The 17,576-nt window shown below is 49.0% G+C and overlaps 1 protein-coding gene across 1 annotated transcript in view; it reads right to left on the bottom strand.

Moving 5' to 3' along the window:
• Window positions 1-17,576, bottom strand: part of SDK1 (sidekick cell adhesion molecule 1) — an 860,571-nt gene that overhangs the window by 214,312 nt on the left and 628,683 nt on the right. Inside the window, exons 10-15 of the mRNA XM_032394092.1 lie at window positions 16,008-16,091; window positions 12,393-12,587; window positions 9,855-9,971; window positions 8,451-8,618; window positions 6,486-6,588; window positions 4,141-4,317 (exon numbers count right to left, since the gene is read on the bottom strand). Of these exons, the coding sequence (XP_032249983.1) occupies window positions 4,141-4,317; window positions 6,486-6,588; window positions 8,451-8,618; window positions 9,855-9,971; window positions 12,393-12,587; window positions 16,008-16,091 (844 nt within the window). The remainder of the gene's footprint in view (window positions 1-4,140; window positions 4,318-6,485; window positions 6,589-8,450; window positions 8,619-9,854; window positions 9,972-12,392; window positions 12,588-16,007; window positions 16,092-17,576) is intronic.

The following is a 17,576-nucleotide window of genomic DNA, read 5'->3' as shown; positions in this document are numbered from 1 at the left end:
CAATTTCAGATCATGTTTCTCTCAGCCTAAAATGAGAGCCAAGAGATGACCAATCTACAGGTGACCAGAGAGCTTTCTATCTGGGGAGTGGAGTGTTTTGCAGATTGTGGGCCAGTCACAGCCACTTCTGGAGTGAGAGGAAACTACTTGAGCACCTGCCCTTTGTCCCTGCCTGCCCCTCAGAGCTTGCTGATTCTCACTCAGCATGTGATTCTAGTAAGAGTGGTTTCTGACTTCCCTCCTCTTTGCTGATCAAAAGCCACTAAGGAGAAGGCCCTAGCGCCCACAAGAAGGGGGCACCCTGAACGGCAAAATAATAGCCAGGGGCCTGAGATGGAGGGGAGATTGAAAAGACTCTGGAACTGTGAAGACAAAGCAGCCTTGAGACTTGAGACATTTAATGTAGGAACAGGGAGCTACAAGCCCAGTGGTGCCCAAGGACATGACATGATGCCTCCAGAAATCATGAGCCGCCATCCACCGCTGCGCCCCCAGAGTCCTCTTCATCGGTTCACGGTCATGCCCAAGATGGTGGCTCAATGAGCAATGTGACGTTTTACACATACCACAGGACTCAAGAGTCGGAAGGAAATTTAGATTTTTCCTAGTTCCAGCCTCTGTCCTGTAGGAAAATCCCCTTTATCTCTTGTGTTCAATCCTACCTGTTTCTCAATGCAAAGAACTTTTTAATATGCCTTGGAAATGTAAACTGTTTCTTTAAATGATAAGTTTTGGTTATCAGGAAAATTAAGCTTTGCGCAATACTTGACTGACCCATCAATAACCGATAAATGAGGCTTTAATATATTCGGAATCCATTTCAGAGAATCTTATCTGATAGGAATAGACTGTCTTGGCATTTCTCTGCCAACTTTGAAAGGAGATAAATGATCAGAGTGACTCACAGACAGTGATATGCAGACAGGGTGACAAATGAAAGGGATCTGGGAGCAATGGGGGTGAAGCTGGTGCTGAGTCACTTTGTAATTTAAAGAGAGCTGGGCGGGGAAGTCACTATCAAGCGAATTACACCACAAGACTATCGGAGATCAACAACAAGAAACCAGGACTGTATGGGAAGGAGATTAAGCCAAGTGTGTTTGGGGAAAACAGCTTTGAAAAAGATTCGAAGCAATTGGCAAAATTGTGGCCATGGGGGCACTTGCTGCGCGGAAGAGGGTCAGCTGGGTATTTTTCTAGGTGGAATTGCTGACCCTTTAATGCACAAATGATGACCCGGTCAAACCCATCTTCTCCGACTTCACTCTGAGGATGAAGATGATGGGGGCCTGACAACTCTCGAGAAGCAGTATTAAATCGCTCACTCCTTATTATGGCTTTGTCAGGTGTAGCTTTATTGAGAGAAACCTCTCCCACTGCCTCAGGGACCGAATCTTCAAGTCAGCTCCATCAATTAGGTTTTCTCTGTACTCCAGGCTCCTAAGAATTAGTCTCTGATCTCAGAAGGAAAGATGCAAAGCTAGTTGGGTCTTTAAATGATTAATAATTACTCAATCCATAAAGCTCTAGGAGCCTGGTCCCCCTGGTGTGTTCAATACGGCAAGACGCTTTGGGGTATGGGGTCATCCCAAACTAGCTCCTTCCTGTGGGGCACCAGCGAAAGGCATCAGTGAAAGACACAGTCATCCAGCCGGCGACCAGCATTTCATGACGACCTGCATGTGATTAATTTATACAGCACAATGTGGCACCATGGGGATTTGTGGGAGCCTCTCCTCTCGGGGAGGTGATGAAGGCAGACCCCTCATAATTAGTCCTCCTCTGTGATACCAATTACGTAAGCCCAGTTCATCCTCATGGGCGGGGGAGCGAGGCTCACTCTGACACTTACGGGACATTTATGCACCTGGCACCGTTCCAGTCATGGAGGGCTCAGCAGCAAACAGACATATGTAGTGGGTCCGAGGGTCACAGAATGTGGTCAAAGATAAAGCAGGATACAAGAGAAACTTCCTGGCCCCGGGTGTGGGGAGGCTGCTCCTGATGAAAGAGTCACGGCCCTTCTTGCGAGATGGTGAGGGAGGAAGAGGAGCTGTGATTTACTGAGTACCCACCCAAAGCTGGGTTCCAGGCCAGGCTTCTACAAACGCTGGTTCGGTCAAACCTCACAACAGCCCTATAGGGTCATGATGACATGTCCAGCTCGCGGTCAGGAAAACCGAGGTTGAGACATGGTGGCTACTTGCCCAAAGTCAGGAAGAGCTGGAGCGGGGTGTCCAGTCCTGCCTGGCTGGTGGGCGGCACCTCCCAAGGACCTGCTGGCCCCCGTGGCCCTGCCAGGACCGTGCTTTCTCCAGGGCTGTCCTGGGGGTGAGGGGACATGCATCCAGCCAGGCTGGCACAGAGGAGGGCGCTGAAACTCGCCACAAACACACCAAGAGCAAGCCAACGAACCGTCTGCTTCTGCAAAGCCCACTTCTGATGCCCCTAATTTCTATATTTAACAAAGTAGCTTTTAACTCAAGTGGGGAGGCAGGGGAAGCAGGCTTTCAGCCTCTTCTGAAGGACACTATTTAGCTGTAAGTACCTCTCAGTCACTTCTGCAATATGAGATTCTTTTTCCTTCTTTTTTTTTTTTGTCATCTGAGTAAATCATGGAAATGTTACCAAGCTTGATTTGAAAGTTCTCTGAGAAGCACAAGTGCCCTGCAATCGTGACTTATGACTATTATCATTACTGATGTCGTAGGGTTAAGACCTATTCGGATCTAGAGACAGACCACACTATAACCTACAGCTTCCTCAATTCATTCAGATTTGCAGGAGTAGAGTGTTTATTACACTCAATTCACAAGGAACCAGCCTTCCAAATCAGTTCTGCAACCCAGTGTACCTAAATTGGTCTGAATCACAAATCTGCAAATATTTCTATATTTAGAGATGAGGTGTTTTACCATTACAGAAAGCCTATTATTTTATAGATACAGCAACATTTGCTGAAAAATGTATTTTACTCAGAGGAAATCAAATAAGCAAATAGAAGGGAAGATATGTAAATCAGTAGAACATAAAAATTGTGCAGAATAAAAAGCATGCACTGTATTAGAAGCATGCAATTTGGCTTCTGCTGACAGAGTCTTTATGAAATGCTAACACTTTTATTTATTTGATACCAATGATGGATGATCTAAGAGTTCTCAAAGGTAGTTTTAAAAATGTGAATAGCACAGTGGATTATGTGAATTTGCTGGTCATGTACTCCAATATTATCAAAATTAAAAAAAGAAATCCCCAACATGACAGAAGGAGGAAAGACAGGAGGAAGAAAGAGACGAATGGGGGTTTGGGTGCCGGGGGCCCGGGATCTCCCCAGTGGGATCTGAGCCTGTGTGCTCAGGAGGAACAGCCCGGGGTGTGTGAGCCTCGAGGGAAGAGCCAATCAGAAGGAGGACCAGCCAGTAACCTACACACATTTATCCATTCATGGGCACGTCCACCAACCAACATATATTTAGCGAGCCCCTCTGGGGTCCCAGAGCACCACCAGGCACTCAAAATGCAAAGCCGTGCCATCCAGGTGCATCTGCTTCAGTGGGGAAGGAATGGTGAAAATAGGCGTTTCCACCCGGGACGACCAGGGCTCTGAAAGAGGGTCCACGCAAAGGCCGGGAGGCTGTGAGACACCTGGTGTCCCAACCCAGGGGCGACCCTGTGGCTGAGCTCTAGAGGAGGCACGAGCCCTTCAGGGGGGATGGCAGAAGACAAGAGGCCCAGCTGTGGAGGCAGCAGCAGGCTGAGGCCCTGGCAGAAGGCCAGGTGAGCGCGGAGGGGAGGGCAGAGAGAGCCCGGGGTCAGCAGGTGCAGTGGCTAGAGGTGGGCACGGAGACCCGCACATGCACACACACTCAGGAAGCCGTAGAGCCCACCAGGATAGGGCGCCCACGGAGGGAATGAGGGAAACGGAGAGGAGGAGGAGGATGAAAACCAAGTATCAAGCCTTCTAAACCAAGAGCAAAAAGTTGTAATTTCGAGGATCTAACAAAAGCCCAGTGTAAGGCCATGGCCTCTGACGGCTGGCTGGGGACCCACTGTCGTGCCGGGCACTTGGAGTCGGGACAGCTGGCCGTACCGCCGCAGATAACGGGGGGGCAGTTAAGGCTACACGGTGGCGACACTCACATCACCTCCAGCCGGGCCGTCCTGGAGTCGTTCCCTCCTTCGGACACGATCTCACAGGTGTAGTCTCCGATGTCACCCGACCACGTCTGGCTAATGAGGAGGGACCCGTCCTTCTCCAGCACGACCCTGGAACTGCTGGATGGGGTGATGACTGCGTTGTCCTTCTTCCAGACGTAGCTGTGGGCCAGGCGGGGAGTCACAAGTTAGGAAAGATCTCCAGTTAAGATCCAGCCAAGAGTCTAGAGTTAGGATCTGGGCCGCAGGCAACTGACCGCCTTGTGAATGCACCAGAAGCCACAGAACCGTGCTCTTTAAATGGGTTAATTTTATGACATGTGAATATATCTAAAAGAAAGGAAAAAGAAAAGCAACCAGCTAGCTTGGTCACCGTACAACCACAGATGCTAAAGTCAAAAACGGGCCGGTGAAGACCACAGAGAACACTGATCTTGTCTTTGGGTTTAGGGACGGGAAGTCTGTCGTGTCATGATCACACCCGTCATTTCCTAAAACTACTTCACCTTCCCGCCCAGGAGTGCGCCTGGAGGAGGGCAGTGTTGACTGGATAGGAAGCAATGACTGTCCGAAAACTCCTCAGAGGGGAACCACCCAAATTCTAGAAAAAGGCAGATCATACCCCATAAACGTGTTTTCTTAACATCCAACTGTTCTGGCAGATTGTCCTTAAAACTGCCTTTCTTTCTCATTTAATTCTTTATGACCATTGTAGCACGTTTTTCTTTTCGAATGTAGAAGCAATTAAGAGCCTGCCCAGCATCTGGCTGTCAGTGGGCAGGGGGCCACGACTCACTGCTAGGTGGGATCAAAGTGCTGGCTTTCCTTTCCAAAATCATTTGCCTGGACTTGCAAAACGTACCCAGTTCTTTTAAGGTTTAATATGCACAGAGCACAGACATTAATAAACTGCTTATCTGAAACTACTCTGAGACAGAACAGACCTGGTCCTCCAAGAAGGAAATGACTCGGGGGTACAACATTCACCTGCAGATTGTCCCTTAGGGCGCTTAGGTGCTCTTGGGGCAGAGAAACCCGGGGACAAGGGGTGCCCCAAGAGTGAGCAATTGAAGTCCTCCTTGGGAGGGAGGCTCCAATTTTGTCTGTTTAATCACACGTAAGAAGCTCTGGGAAACCCACAAAGATCCAGAGGGATTCTGTGTGAGCTCGTAGAGGAGCAGAAAACCAGCCTATCTGTCCTTCTTTGTCTCTGGAATCCTACTCCCAAACCATTTAGAGATGAACGGGTTCTTTTCTGGGCATGACAACTCTCTCTAAGACGGCCTCCATGGAGTCTCTAGGTAATCTTGAACTGTTAGTTTTTGTTTGTTGGTTTTGCATCTGACGTTCTTATAACTAAACCAAACTTGGCTTTTGAGCTCTGAGGAACTCCAGAGAGCCAGGTGGAGGCACAGAAATTCATGATTTGCCAAACACCTGCCCAAGAAGAGTGAGAAAACAGCTCAGTCTCGGGATCCAGTTAATAATGTACATGGCAGCAACCATGTCCCTCTGCCCAGAGTGAGATGTTCCAGAAAGGAGGAAGGCATCTCGATTCTATCCATTTGGCTAAGCACGTGCCTTCTGGGCTAAGGCCAGAGAGACAACTCTAGGATGACTGTATCTTTCTTTCTAGATTTATTTTCCAGGCAGATTCTGAAAATTAAAAACAGTTCTGAGAGTGGCAGCTCTTTGGGAAGAAGCTCACCACCCACGATCATCTGTGTCAGCTGCCACGCATTTCCCTGGAGGGTCATGTATTTCATCGTTACCTTCCCATCTGAACTCAGACAAAGACGGGATATTACGATTCCTTTAGTGGAGCTTCAAGGCATCTGTCCCTTCTATACAAGTATTGTCCTGTATACGCACCAGATGACTGCGGTTGTCTGTCTTCTGGGTGTGGGTCTCCCTTGCTCCCCATTTCACAATGAAACCATGCCAGAGCAGAGAAAACCCTTCTCGAGTATCGCACGGCCCAGCGTAAACACTGCTGAAATCCTATTCGATCCCTCCGGATTTTTCTCTCATTAAGTGTCAGCTTCTGACAAGTACGTTTTACAGATAGTGTATTAACCTTGGCAGAAAAATCATGAAAAGCTGTACCGAAGTCATGAAGTGGAACATAGCTTACGGTAAATAATACATAAGGCTGGAGTGGAAAATGGGATTTGTGTGATTAATGATGGAGCCCAAGACCGTGAGATGCCGTAATCAGGGATCTGTGGCTGAAATCAAAGCTCCCCAAATTCTCCCTTCTCATCTCCACTTCAGTTCCTAAGCTCCCAGGATATGAACGAGCCCCAGACATTGTAAGTGACAGAGCTGACCGGAGGGCAATCCGGGGGTCGTGAGTGGCTCCGCAGCGCAGCGTGGCCGTGGTCCCCTTAATCACCACGCGGTCCTCCGGAGGGTTCACGATGGACGTGCCATCTGTGGAGACACAAAGCACAGCTCAGACAAAGTCACATGCTCCAGAGTTTCCTCCTTTGAGGGGGGAGGGATTGGTCATCTGACATCAAAACCTCCAAGGTTTCTCTCATCTTGGCAAAGCAAGCATAAATGGAAGCGCTTAGAAATGCTCAGGGAACTGGAAGCAAGCCTCCCCAGGCCGCAGCCACGGTCTTCGGGCCTGCCCTCCCCGCGAGGGCCACTCCCGAACCTCTAAACCCTTGGGAAGACATCGAGAATGAAGATCGTGTGCAGAGGTTTATGCGGTTCTGCAGTCTTAGGGGAAAATCTTGGTTCTTTCCCAAGATCATTAACATTCTGGTCATTTCTGCCGTCTGCACAGCACTTCATGACTTTGCAAAGTGCTTCCATTTATGTTGTTTTATTTAACGCTCACAACAACCTTGGGAGGGCTGTGAGAGCACCACTCCCAGGTTTCAGGACTAGAAGGTGGAGCTCAAGAGGCGTGGTGGTCGCCTGACCGGGGCGCGGGTCAGGGTGGGGCCTGGTGCTCCCAGCGGCCACCACAGCCAAGGCCCCGGCAAAAGCCCTGTGGTGGCCCCCCCTCCGCTGCGCACCTCTGAGGTGGATGCTACTCTGGTCCTACTAACAGCGCCCAAAATGTGGGAGTCATAAGACTAGGTTGGCGCCCAGCCTGACTGCTTGTGGCCGAGTGTCCAGGAAAACATGCGAGCTCATTGTCTGCGGAAGGGGAGGCAGGCCACACGAGCATAGTTTGAATCTTAGCAAATCTATGGAACTTTTGGTGAGTGACCTACAGAGATGCAGACACCAATTCTTCACAAGCTACTAAATATGAAGTTGACATGTTAGGGACATATGACCAATCGGAAGTGGGTGGACACAGTGGGCCACGAAACAAGACAAAACCTCTTTTTCAGTACCTGACAATCAATATGGGGGCGATTGAATTCATTCCTTTTTAAAACTCCTGGTGTTTTTAGAATACCTAATAAATTAGTAAGGTCATTGATCAAAGTGGACACAAACTATATCACAGAGCCAAACAGACATGAAATAAAGCACGATAATTCAGTTTCTCTTCCAGGACAGTATTTTAACAAATTCGTCACTGAGGCAAATTGAAATTTTCTCTCTTCATATAGATAAGCTTTACAAAAATCAGTGAGCACTATCTTTTGCTTTTATGAACGATTTCTATTCATTTATTATTATTATTTTTAGTAATACAGCTATGGATAAAGCAGAGAGGAAAAAGTATGCCAGCAAGTGAAGCTAAAAGGTTTGGGGGGTGGGGGTGGGCAGAGATATTTGGTAATGAATCCTTATGTCTGGAAAACAATCGGTTCTCTGTTTTCGAAAACTGTTCTAGATAAAGAAATAAAAGTTGGAGAAATAACAAAGATCTTTCCTCAGTTCACTCCTAACATGAAAAATGCTCATATTTAAAATACTAGGAGTGGTTTAGTTGGTTATAATGATATTATAGAAAAAACATACTTTCTCTAAAACGTTAACTCTTGATTCGGTTCCCTTCCACGAAGATTTCAAAATTAACCGTCCTACGGGTTTTGTCGTTTGGGCTCGTTTGGGCTAATATCCTCTACGCCACTGACTGTAAAAAGTCCCTCTTTTCTCTCTCCTGAAACGTCCCCATTAAATCTTTGAATACAGTTTCTAATTATGCTTTTAGAAGCTGAAAAATTAATTACTCAACAGATTTCTATAAATTAGTTGTAAAAATAATCATTCTCTTATGATTCAATTAGAGAGTCCAAGGGCATATTGACATCCCTAAGCACAGCTGACATGGTGATTAAACTGTGATTAACAGAAGGTTCCACGTGGCCTGCAGTCCTTACTCCACACGGTCAGCACTGCGGACGCGTTCAGGGACCCCTCCGTGTTGACTGCGTAGCAGGTGTAGTTGCCAGCATCCTGGATGAAGACGGGGGCAATCTGTAGACCCCCAGACTCCAGAAGCATGAACCTAGGAATCTGCACGGAGCCACTGGCCAAAATATGTTTTCCTGAAGGAAAGTCGAGAAAGGAGTGTTAGCACCAAGAAAATAACTCGAAACAATCATAATAAAGTGGAAACCGTACGTACAACAATAACCAAAGCAGTTCCCTTCAGCATTATTTAGGATAATGGAGACCAAGAAAATCTTAATTGTCCAAAATTGAGAAACTTGGTTAAACAAATTATGATCCATGTGGGCGATTGTTACCTTTGGGTGACTGGTTCTGAGTTTCCGTTACATCTGTATGCACTTGAAGATTTTCTATATAAAGCTATCACGACATTCTGAATCCGGAGACAGAGTATATGTAAGATAGAAGAACGCCCTCTTGCTTACTGGCCTGGAGTTCCTCAGACCTCCACGTTGAAGAGCTACGGTCTGAGGGTGGGAACCACACCGTTCGGCACGTATTTCCTAAGGAGGGACCGTGTGTGCGGTTCATTTACTGACACACGTGCCTACGTGAGCAAAGGGATGCAACTACAGAGAAAGCCTGTGGCGCGATGCCACTCCTCACGGGGACTGAAAACGGGTGACACCAAGAGCGTCCCGTGTGTCAAACGAACCAGAAGCATCTTTCTCTCTCTGTTTCCCATTTTGTGAGCTTCATCCCTTCTCAGCCACTCTGCTAAGGAACACAGCAAAGGCCCGTGGCATAACCCAGGCTTTGGTTTCTCTGCCTTTTTTTTTATTATTATGTTATGTTAATCATACAGCACATCATTAGTTTTTGACATAGTGTTCCACGATTCACTGCGTTTAACACCCAGTGCTCCGTGCAGATCGAAGTCTCGCTGGCACGCATATCCTATCAGTTTCAGGTGTGCATCCTTGCACCCTTCTTTCTTAAAAGAACAAGGATATTATTCTTAATTTGTAACAGGACCTCCGTTTCACAAGTGGGGACACTGGGCCCTGGCAGCATTTCTCCGAATCCACTACCTGGTATTTTGGGGGAGCCCCTTCACAAGCCTGAGGCGCCCTACGAAGGGCTGAGGCAGAAAACAGGGGTAGTCACACGTTTTAAAACACGGCTGTTTCTTCGAGTGGAGGCAGGCTCCGGGAAGCTCCCGGGGGCCTTGGCCGCCTTGCTCATGCCGGTAGCTCCGGCATCTGGCGCCTGGCAGGTGCCCCACAGACGGCTGCCAGTCTTTACTGAAGGAGCCAAGGAGGGCGGGAATGAAAACGCACAAGGCTTGGCCCGACGCGCTCACCTCCCGTTGTTGGCCAGACTGCACCTACCTCTCCTCCACGTGATGGCAGGCTTGGGGGCTCCAGACACCTCGCACCTCAGGACAGCCATCATCCCATCGGTGACCGTGGTGTCCACAGGAAGCTGGGTAAACGCTGGTACAACATCTAAGCGGGAGCGAACAGTGAGATACTCAGTGTGCTGCCCCTCAGACGCGCTCAGACCCGCCTGCTGGGGTGGCCCATATGCACTTTTATGGGACTAATCACAGCGATAACTGTAGCAATAAAGGAGGAAAACCTTTCAGGAGTGACTATAACCTTTCCTTATTTGTCCCCCAGGAGCTGCCTATCTGTGTTTACAACCCGAAGAGAAATCCAGTCTCGTGATGGAATGGACACGCAAGTGGGCAAGTGCAGGAGCCTGGGAGCGGCTGTTTCAGGTGAACGTTAATGAGGGGGAGACATTTATTCAGATAAATCTAACAAGCTCGTCTTCAGCACTTTCTAAAAAATAGAAAAAGCTGATTTTTGAATATTAAATATTACCCAAAGGATGCCACTTTCACAAAATAACCGATTTCAAGCATGTCAGTGAGGGATTTCCAGGAAGTGTCGGGGGCCCAAGTGTTGGAGGGTCTTCTTGTCCTTGGGGGACGGCATGGGCCTCCAGCTCCTGAGACTCTGAATCAGACTGAGACAGTCAGGGGTAGCTCAGGCTGGCTCAGCGAGGCTCATGTGACTTTTTCTACTCTGATAATGATTAAACTGGAAACCCCTGAAGAATGGGGATCTGCATGCCCCCCAATCCTGTGAGGCCCCTGAGGAGCCTGGGCTGGGGTTCCCAGGACAAGTGGATGGGACTCGGGACCAGAGCACTGCTGGCACCTCTCCTTGCACCAGGTGGGAATCCCCACAAACCACCTAAGTCCCGTGGATGCTGCCCCCAAAGAAAATCCCAGAGCCCCCTGCTTCCCTCCACCTCTGGGGCCCCCACATGGACAGTACATTGGCCTCCTGCCGGGTCCCAAGCCTTCCACTCTTCCCTGCATTGGCCATTCTACACCCAGCCTTGGGTGCCCTGTGGAAGCTATGAAGCACACCCCGCCACTCCCTGCCAAAACCCCATGAAATCCTCCCACTGGCTCCTGGGCCTTTGCCCTACTTGTCCCTCCAACCCGTCTCCTGGCATGACCCCTGGCTCCTCACCAGACGGCGTCCCCACTGTCCCCTTGCTCCCTGCACACACACCTCCCCAAGCTTGTCCCTGGAAGGCAACTGCAGCAACCCCTCCCTCACCCCGTAACACCCTCGTCCCCCAAGACTTTGCACCTTTGGGCCTCCGCTCCGGCAGCATCTCAGGGAATGCTCCCTGACCACTGCAGAGAGGCCTCCCTGGTCACCCTGGGCCCTGCTTGTTCGCTCGGTTCCTGGCCCTCATCCCTGGCTAAATTGTGCCCTCCTCTGCCGTCTGTCTCCCCGCTTCACGATCTCTGTCCTGGAGGCACGAGAACCTCACGTCTTCCTCAGAGCTCTGTCCCCAAGCCTGGCAGACCCCAGTGGCTGACACAGATGCTGTGGAAATGTTTGTTAAATTCATGAACTAATAGAACACTGTGTGTTAACTATACTGGAATTAAAATCAAGTTTAAAAAAAAAGTGTGCTCATCTGGGGCCCACAGCCTCCTGGCTGACTTGTAAGATACACTTTAAATAATTCTAATTAATCGAAACTCAGTTTCCGGCATAAGTACCCAATATTATTCCCGCTGGTTGAAGCGATACTGGTTCCCTATGCTCCAAACCAGAGGCTAAATTTGACCCCTGCACAAGGTTCAAGGGCGTGACCCCTACTTTACCAAAATACATTCAATCCTTAAATTTATAAGTTCAGGCAGACGAGAGCCATCTGCCTACGGACATGATTTGCTTTCTCAAATGGCTCTCACACCTGAGGATATCAGCATTTGGCTTCCAAAAGGGCAAACATGAAAGGTATAATTCCATAATCACTAAATTCTACTTCATTTTAGAAGAACAATATTACAACTGTGGAGATGAAAAAGAAAACCCACAGATGCAGTGGAAACCTGTACCTTCATTTTATTTTTCAAAGACAGAGTGCCAAAGTATTTCTGCTAATGGGATAATAAAAGAAACTTACAGAAGAACTATAATTGTTCAATAAAACTAAAATAGAAGATGAATATTAAAAAATGGGAAAAAGATCAAAAGAAAAAGATTAGGAACAGGCTATTCACTGAACAGTCCTTCCAGTTCTGTCCAGAAAAATGGAGATTTTTTTCCCCCCTGCTTCTCAGTAGAGAGGAGGGCGCGAGGCTTGCCTGAGAGCAGGTGGGGCGCCAGGGCGTGGGGACAACAGGGCATATTTGCTGCCCAGGGGCTTAGCACGCGGGTTCCTGTCGGCCGGAGAGGTGGCTCTCCGCAGTGCGTCACCATGGACCCCTGTGCCCTGTCCGTTTGCCGAACAGATGCTACCATTTTCTGAGTGTGTCACACACACAAAGGGTGCGAAGCTCTGGCCGAGGGCCCAGCCCGGGGGGTCTGGCTCTGAGGGGCAGCACTCACTGGTCACGTCCAGGTAGGTGTAGGTCTGGATCTCCCCTCCTTCATTACTGGCAAAGCACTGGAAGATCCCGGAGTCCTCGGGACGCAGCTTCTGGATGCGCAGGCCTCCGCTTGAGAGCATCTTGTATCGAGGATTCTGGAGCTTGCTGATGGAGATGGCATCCTTGTACCACTGGAGGGTGGGAAGAGGGACCCCTGTGCAGGAGTGGAAATAATCGGGCATTTGAAAAAATTAAATTGTGAGCACTTTCCGTGCAGGCTGAGGCAAACATGTCTGAGAGGCTACGAGGCGATACTTTAGTGGCATTTTTCGTCGAGGAGTCCCTTCATCCACCCTGTACAGTGTTATTTTTCTCATCTCTATGAAGACATGGACACAGAGAAGCAGCAAGAGGGAGAGCAGGAATGAACGCCTAACACCGGGCTGCAGATCGTTCTGGACCCCGAGCCGGCACACGCTTGTGCTCTGGTCTGGGGAGAAAGGGATTCCAGCCGTGACCGTGACCGACCTGGGGACAGACAGGGATGGGGAGGAAGGTCCCTGCGGCCCTGCAGTACCTGACTCTGCCACTGAGGCTCGGGATAAGGCCACCAGGGCAGGAGATACATTTGGAAGGAAGGTGTCACTGCAACCTCGAAATGCTGTTGGGAAGATTAACCACATCAGCGTCCACAAATCTCCCAGTGCCCGGCACATGGCCAGCGCTCACTGGCTAGAATGACCACGATTACAACCACAAGAAGAAGGCGTCCCACCTTTGCAGCCGTCCCCTGCCGAGGGGGCTGGACATCAGTGATCTAAGTGGACGTCCTCCACGGTGGAGGATGGCTGCGGTTGAGTAAGCACCCGCGATTCATGTGGGTGAGGCTGAGGAGACATGAGGGGCATTCAACTGCGGACGTGGGAAAAGACAAATGGGAGTCCAGCAGGTGACGAGCAGGGGCCGCCGGATGGCGCCATCCTTGTCCTTAGGAGCTGATGGCACTCAGAGCAAGGCCAGCACTTGGACCAGGAGGATGGAGGGTCAGACTGAGGCTGGGTATGCCTTCCTCATCCTAATGACGTTATGGTGAAAACTCAGGCCTCGGTCAGTGGGAGCAGCTGATGGAGGGTGAGGCTGGGTTTGGGAGGGAAGATGCAGGGGACAAAGGACAAGCTCACAGGGGCAGAACCTGGGTTGTGAATGGACTGTCCTCGGCCTGAGGGAGTGAGGACCTCTGTTGCTCGGCCCCCACTGGCTGTGCTCAGCACGTGGAGCCCTGGCGATGCTGAGGCATGCGCTATCCCCCGGTGCCTTACTGCACGGGCCGAGCCCTGACGGGGAGACGCCAGGCTCCTTCGCTGGGCAGCTCCCCTGGGAGGCTTGCGTGACTAATAGTAGGGGACACTGCTTCCTTGGCATGTCTCTGACCCTTCTAAGCCACCAAAGAGGGGACAACTGGGTAGACATGACAGGCTGCGCATAGGAACTCCGCCAAAGCACAAGAGACAACGAGGTCCTGAGCCATGGCGGGTGCGTGTGTGCTTGTTGTGGGCCCATGGAGACGCGCAGGAATGTCTAGGCTTGTTCTGTACCTCGGTTTCCCTGCCTATGAAATTTAAATAAAACACATCTCGACAGGATTCATGGTGAAAAGCACACCCAAATCCCTTGATTTCAGATGCTGTGTAGGTGTAAGATGTCTTCTTTAATAAATAAAGTTAATGTCGTAGAATATTTCAAGATAATGTATTCTCAGATTCTGTTCTTTGCCTTAATTATGTTTCCTGTCACTTTTCATTAAATCGGGAAATTAAAAAAAATCCATTTCAAGGTAAAAGCATAACCAATTCATGTAAAATCTCATAAGAGCAATTACATGATGTAGCTTTCATGAAGAGTAACCACTTTGCATGCTGCTATAGTTTCACTGTCAAAATTAAAAGAAAGCAGTAAATTATCTGACGGCAACGTTGAAAGGCCTGCTCAGTATATATTTACATGTCTGTATTTAACCAGCAGTTTACCCTGTAGAAATGCAAAAAAGAGCATTCTCTTGTCAAGGGAAGAGCTTAAGATTGTCATTTATCGAAAAGTAATTGTTAGTATACAGGGAACTGGGAGTCTTTCTGTTTTGAGGCAATTTAGTTTCATAAACAGAAATCTTGTCCCCAGCAGTTCTGCAGATGCTGGTTTCTAAAATCTGAGCACTCGAAATACAGCGGAGTTTCACTTCCAGACCAGCACTGACCTTAGAAAACGGTGTTTATACCAGGAAGAGAGCAACGCGACCCGCTGCGAGGGGGACATCTCCATGTAAAGTTCCTATCACTCTCCCCCCACCACTCCGCGGGATCCTGAGCAGAGAAGGATGCTGCAGAGCAGATGTGCCAACAGCGGCCCCCGTGAGTGGCCCAGGGGCTGGGGACCAAGCCCCCCAGGATATCACTCTGTGCGGAAGCACAGTGGTACAGGAGGGTGCCCAAGGCAGACCCCGATCTCTACGGGAGCCATCGGCACTGCTCAGAGGACACCCCCACTCCCTTTCAGAGACGGAAGAGGACACGCCCAGACCTGTGGACAGCTGGCATGAGTTCTAAGCCCAGGCCCTCGGCTCTCTGGGAGAAGCCAGGTGCCCCGGCCCAAACCCTTGCTTTGGGAGCTGATGGGTCTGGGTTTGGATCCCGTCTCCATTGCCACGCGACCCCTGGTGGCTTGTCTAGTCTTTAATGAGCAGCTCCTACGTGCCAGACACCGGGCTGTGCTTTTAGAGGTATCTCATCGCTCCCTGGCTCTGTGCCTTGAGCACGTTACTTAACCTTGCTTTCCAAGGTCTTGTTTTTATATGTGTACTCTGAGATAATATCTCTTTTATGGAGCTGTTTTGAAGATTTACAAAATTGCTAGTAATCCTTACCCTCCAAGCTCTTAGAATAAAATACCCACCCTTAAGATGGACAGGTTTAAACATAAAAAAAAAAGAAGTCCTTTTCACTGACAGTCTCCAGCGCACCAACATAGCTTTTGTTAATGAAATTGCCTTTAAAAAGCCTGTCTCTGGGAGGGGGTTCCTATAATTATTTGTGCTGCCTGACAGTGGACAGCTCATCATCAAGGCAAGGTGGGGAGGAGAGAGCTTCTTGAAATAACAAAGAAAAAGTCAACCTGAAGCTAAAAAGGCGAAAGAGGAAAAGAAAAAAAAAAGAAAAAAGGAAGGTTTCCTGTTCAAAGAATTTAAAACCATCTCTCTTACTCCGGAGTGCACGTGGTCACCAGTCCCAATCGCCCCATGGACGGGAAAGCATCTCCTGCCCCAAGCCTTGGTGGAACCAGAGCGTTTGAAAGGGAGTCGAGAGGACAAGGCTGTCCCTCTCCGTGGGTTCGGATGGGGTGAAGGACTCCTTGTTGTTCCCTTGGGTGAATATTCTTATCTCTGCTCTGCAGGCAAGGAAGCAACAGTTCAGCAAGGTCAAGATCACCTTCCTCAAGTTCACATGCCCAGTAGCTGAGTTCTGCTAGGATCCAAAGGCCCTGTCACTAACATCACATTCAGCGTGTGTCCTGATAGCAACGGAAGTGCCCCTCTGGTCCCTCCACCTCACGGCGGCCTGAGGAGCAGCCTCCCCACACTCACCCATGGCTCGACACATGATGTCCACGGTATCGTCCACTTCCGCTAAGATCCGACTCTCGGGCTCAGCAGTGAAATATGGTGGCTCTTTAAACAAGAAAAGAACAAAATAGCCCCTAAGCAAAAGAGGTGTATTTCAGGAGACCTGTCTAGACTGAAAGAGTTTGAACTCCTTTTAAAAACTATTTCTGGAAAGTTCATTAGTCGCCATCGTACACACGAGCTCAGAATTCAGTGAGCAGAGGCCAAAGGCGGTTTATATTCTAAGGTTTTGGGAAGCAAATTACTACTCAGGGTGATGGCTACTTTTCCGTTTACAGGCTTGAATCATGGAATATCTTAATTCACATTTTAGAAGGACTATCCCGAGAGGTTCATAAAGGTTTATATTTACAGCACAGTGTTTTATAGGCTAGTTTGTTTCAGTATCTAAACCAAACCCCGATGCGTGCAGCATGTCAAATAAAGCGCCACAGCCAGGCAGGGGCCCTGTGTCAGGGGACGGGGTGGCCCATTAACGTATTTTTTAAAGTCTTAGTGGTTCTTTTTCTCCAAAATATAGATTTAATACTTCAACGGAAGGCTAAATAATAGCAAAGAGAAGAAAGAAAAAGGGCCCCTCGTCCATCTTTAGGAGCAGAGGAAACTTGCCCGCTTGTGTATCTCTAGCTACTCCCCTTGCCTATTCAACAAAAACATAGTGGGTGTATTAAACAGTGAATCTTCTTAGAGAGTAAATTGCAATATCTTTCTCAGTTTATTCAGCAGAACTTCAACAGTGGCATGGCCAGATTCATCCGGTACGAAGGTGCTGGTGATTTCATTATTGCGATAACAAAAGGCTGTTGTATTCACTTTCGGTGTGATGATTAACTCCTGGGCACTGTCTTCCCGAGTGGCTGATTTCCACTGTCGCCGTGTGGGGTGTGGGGTGTGGGGTGTGGGTGGTGTAGCTTGGCATGCCTCCTGCACCGCCCGGGTCTTTAAAACAGGCTGGAACCCACAAAAGGGAAAGAAGACATGAGCACTTAAGAAAAGGCTGCAGGTTTCTCCGTGGAGATGGGAGTTCGGCACCCCTTCTGCGATGACCCGGGTCACTCGGGTGCATGCCATCTGACTGAGGCCAGGGCTGCACTCTTGCCAGGTGGACGCAGAGCCCTCTACTGGATTTTGGGTGTGTGTAGACTGGGTGGAAAGACACAGTGCAAAGATTCATGGTATCTTTTCAAGCTGGTCTTCGCTGCACACCCACATGTTCATATTCAGCCACATTTCCTTCATCAATAATCATGACAGCAGCGGAATCTATATTCCAACTATCCAGGAGTTGCATCCTGTCACGGCCCTCGTGTGCGGGTCATGCCCCATATTCATCAGTGAATGCTAAAGTCGATATCTACCTCTGTGGTCTGATGAAAGGGACGTGAGGGAAAAGGAAAAAAAAAAAGACTAAGTGACAGAGTCAACATTTGCCCGTGATTAATGACGGTTCTTTTTTAAATTAAACATTTTATTTTGAGATAATTGCCGAGCCCCATGCGATCGTAAGAAGTAATAGAGATCCGAGGCTTC

Source organism: Phoca vitulina, unplaced genomic scaffold (genome assembly GCF_004348235.1).
Source record: "Phoca vitulina isolate PV1807 unplaced genomic scaffold, GSC_HSeal_1.0 scaffold79, whole genome shotgun sequence".
Taxonomy (NCBI): Eukaryota; Metazoa; Chordata; class Mammalia; order Carnivora; family Phocidae; genus Phoca; species Phoca vitulina.
This window is presented reverse-complemented; position numbering and strand designations above follow the sequence as displayed.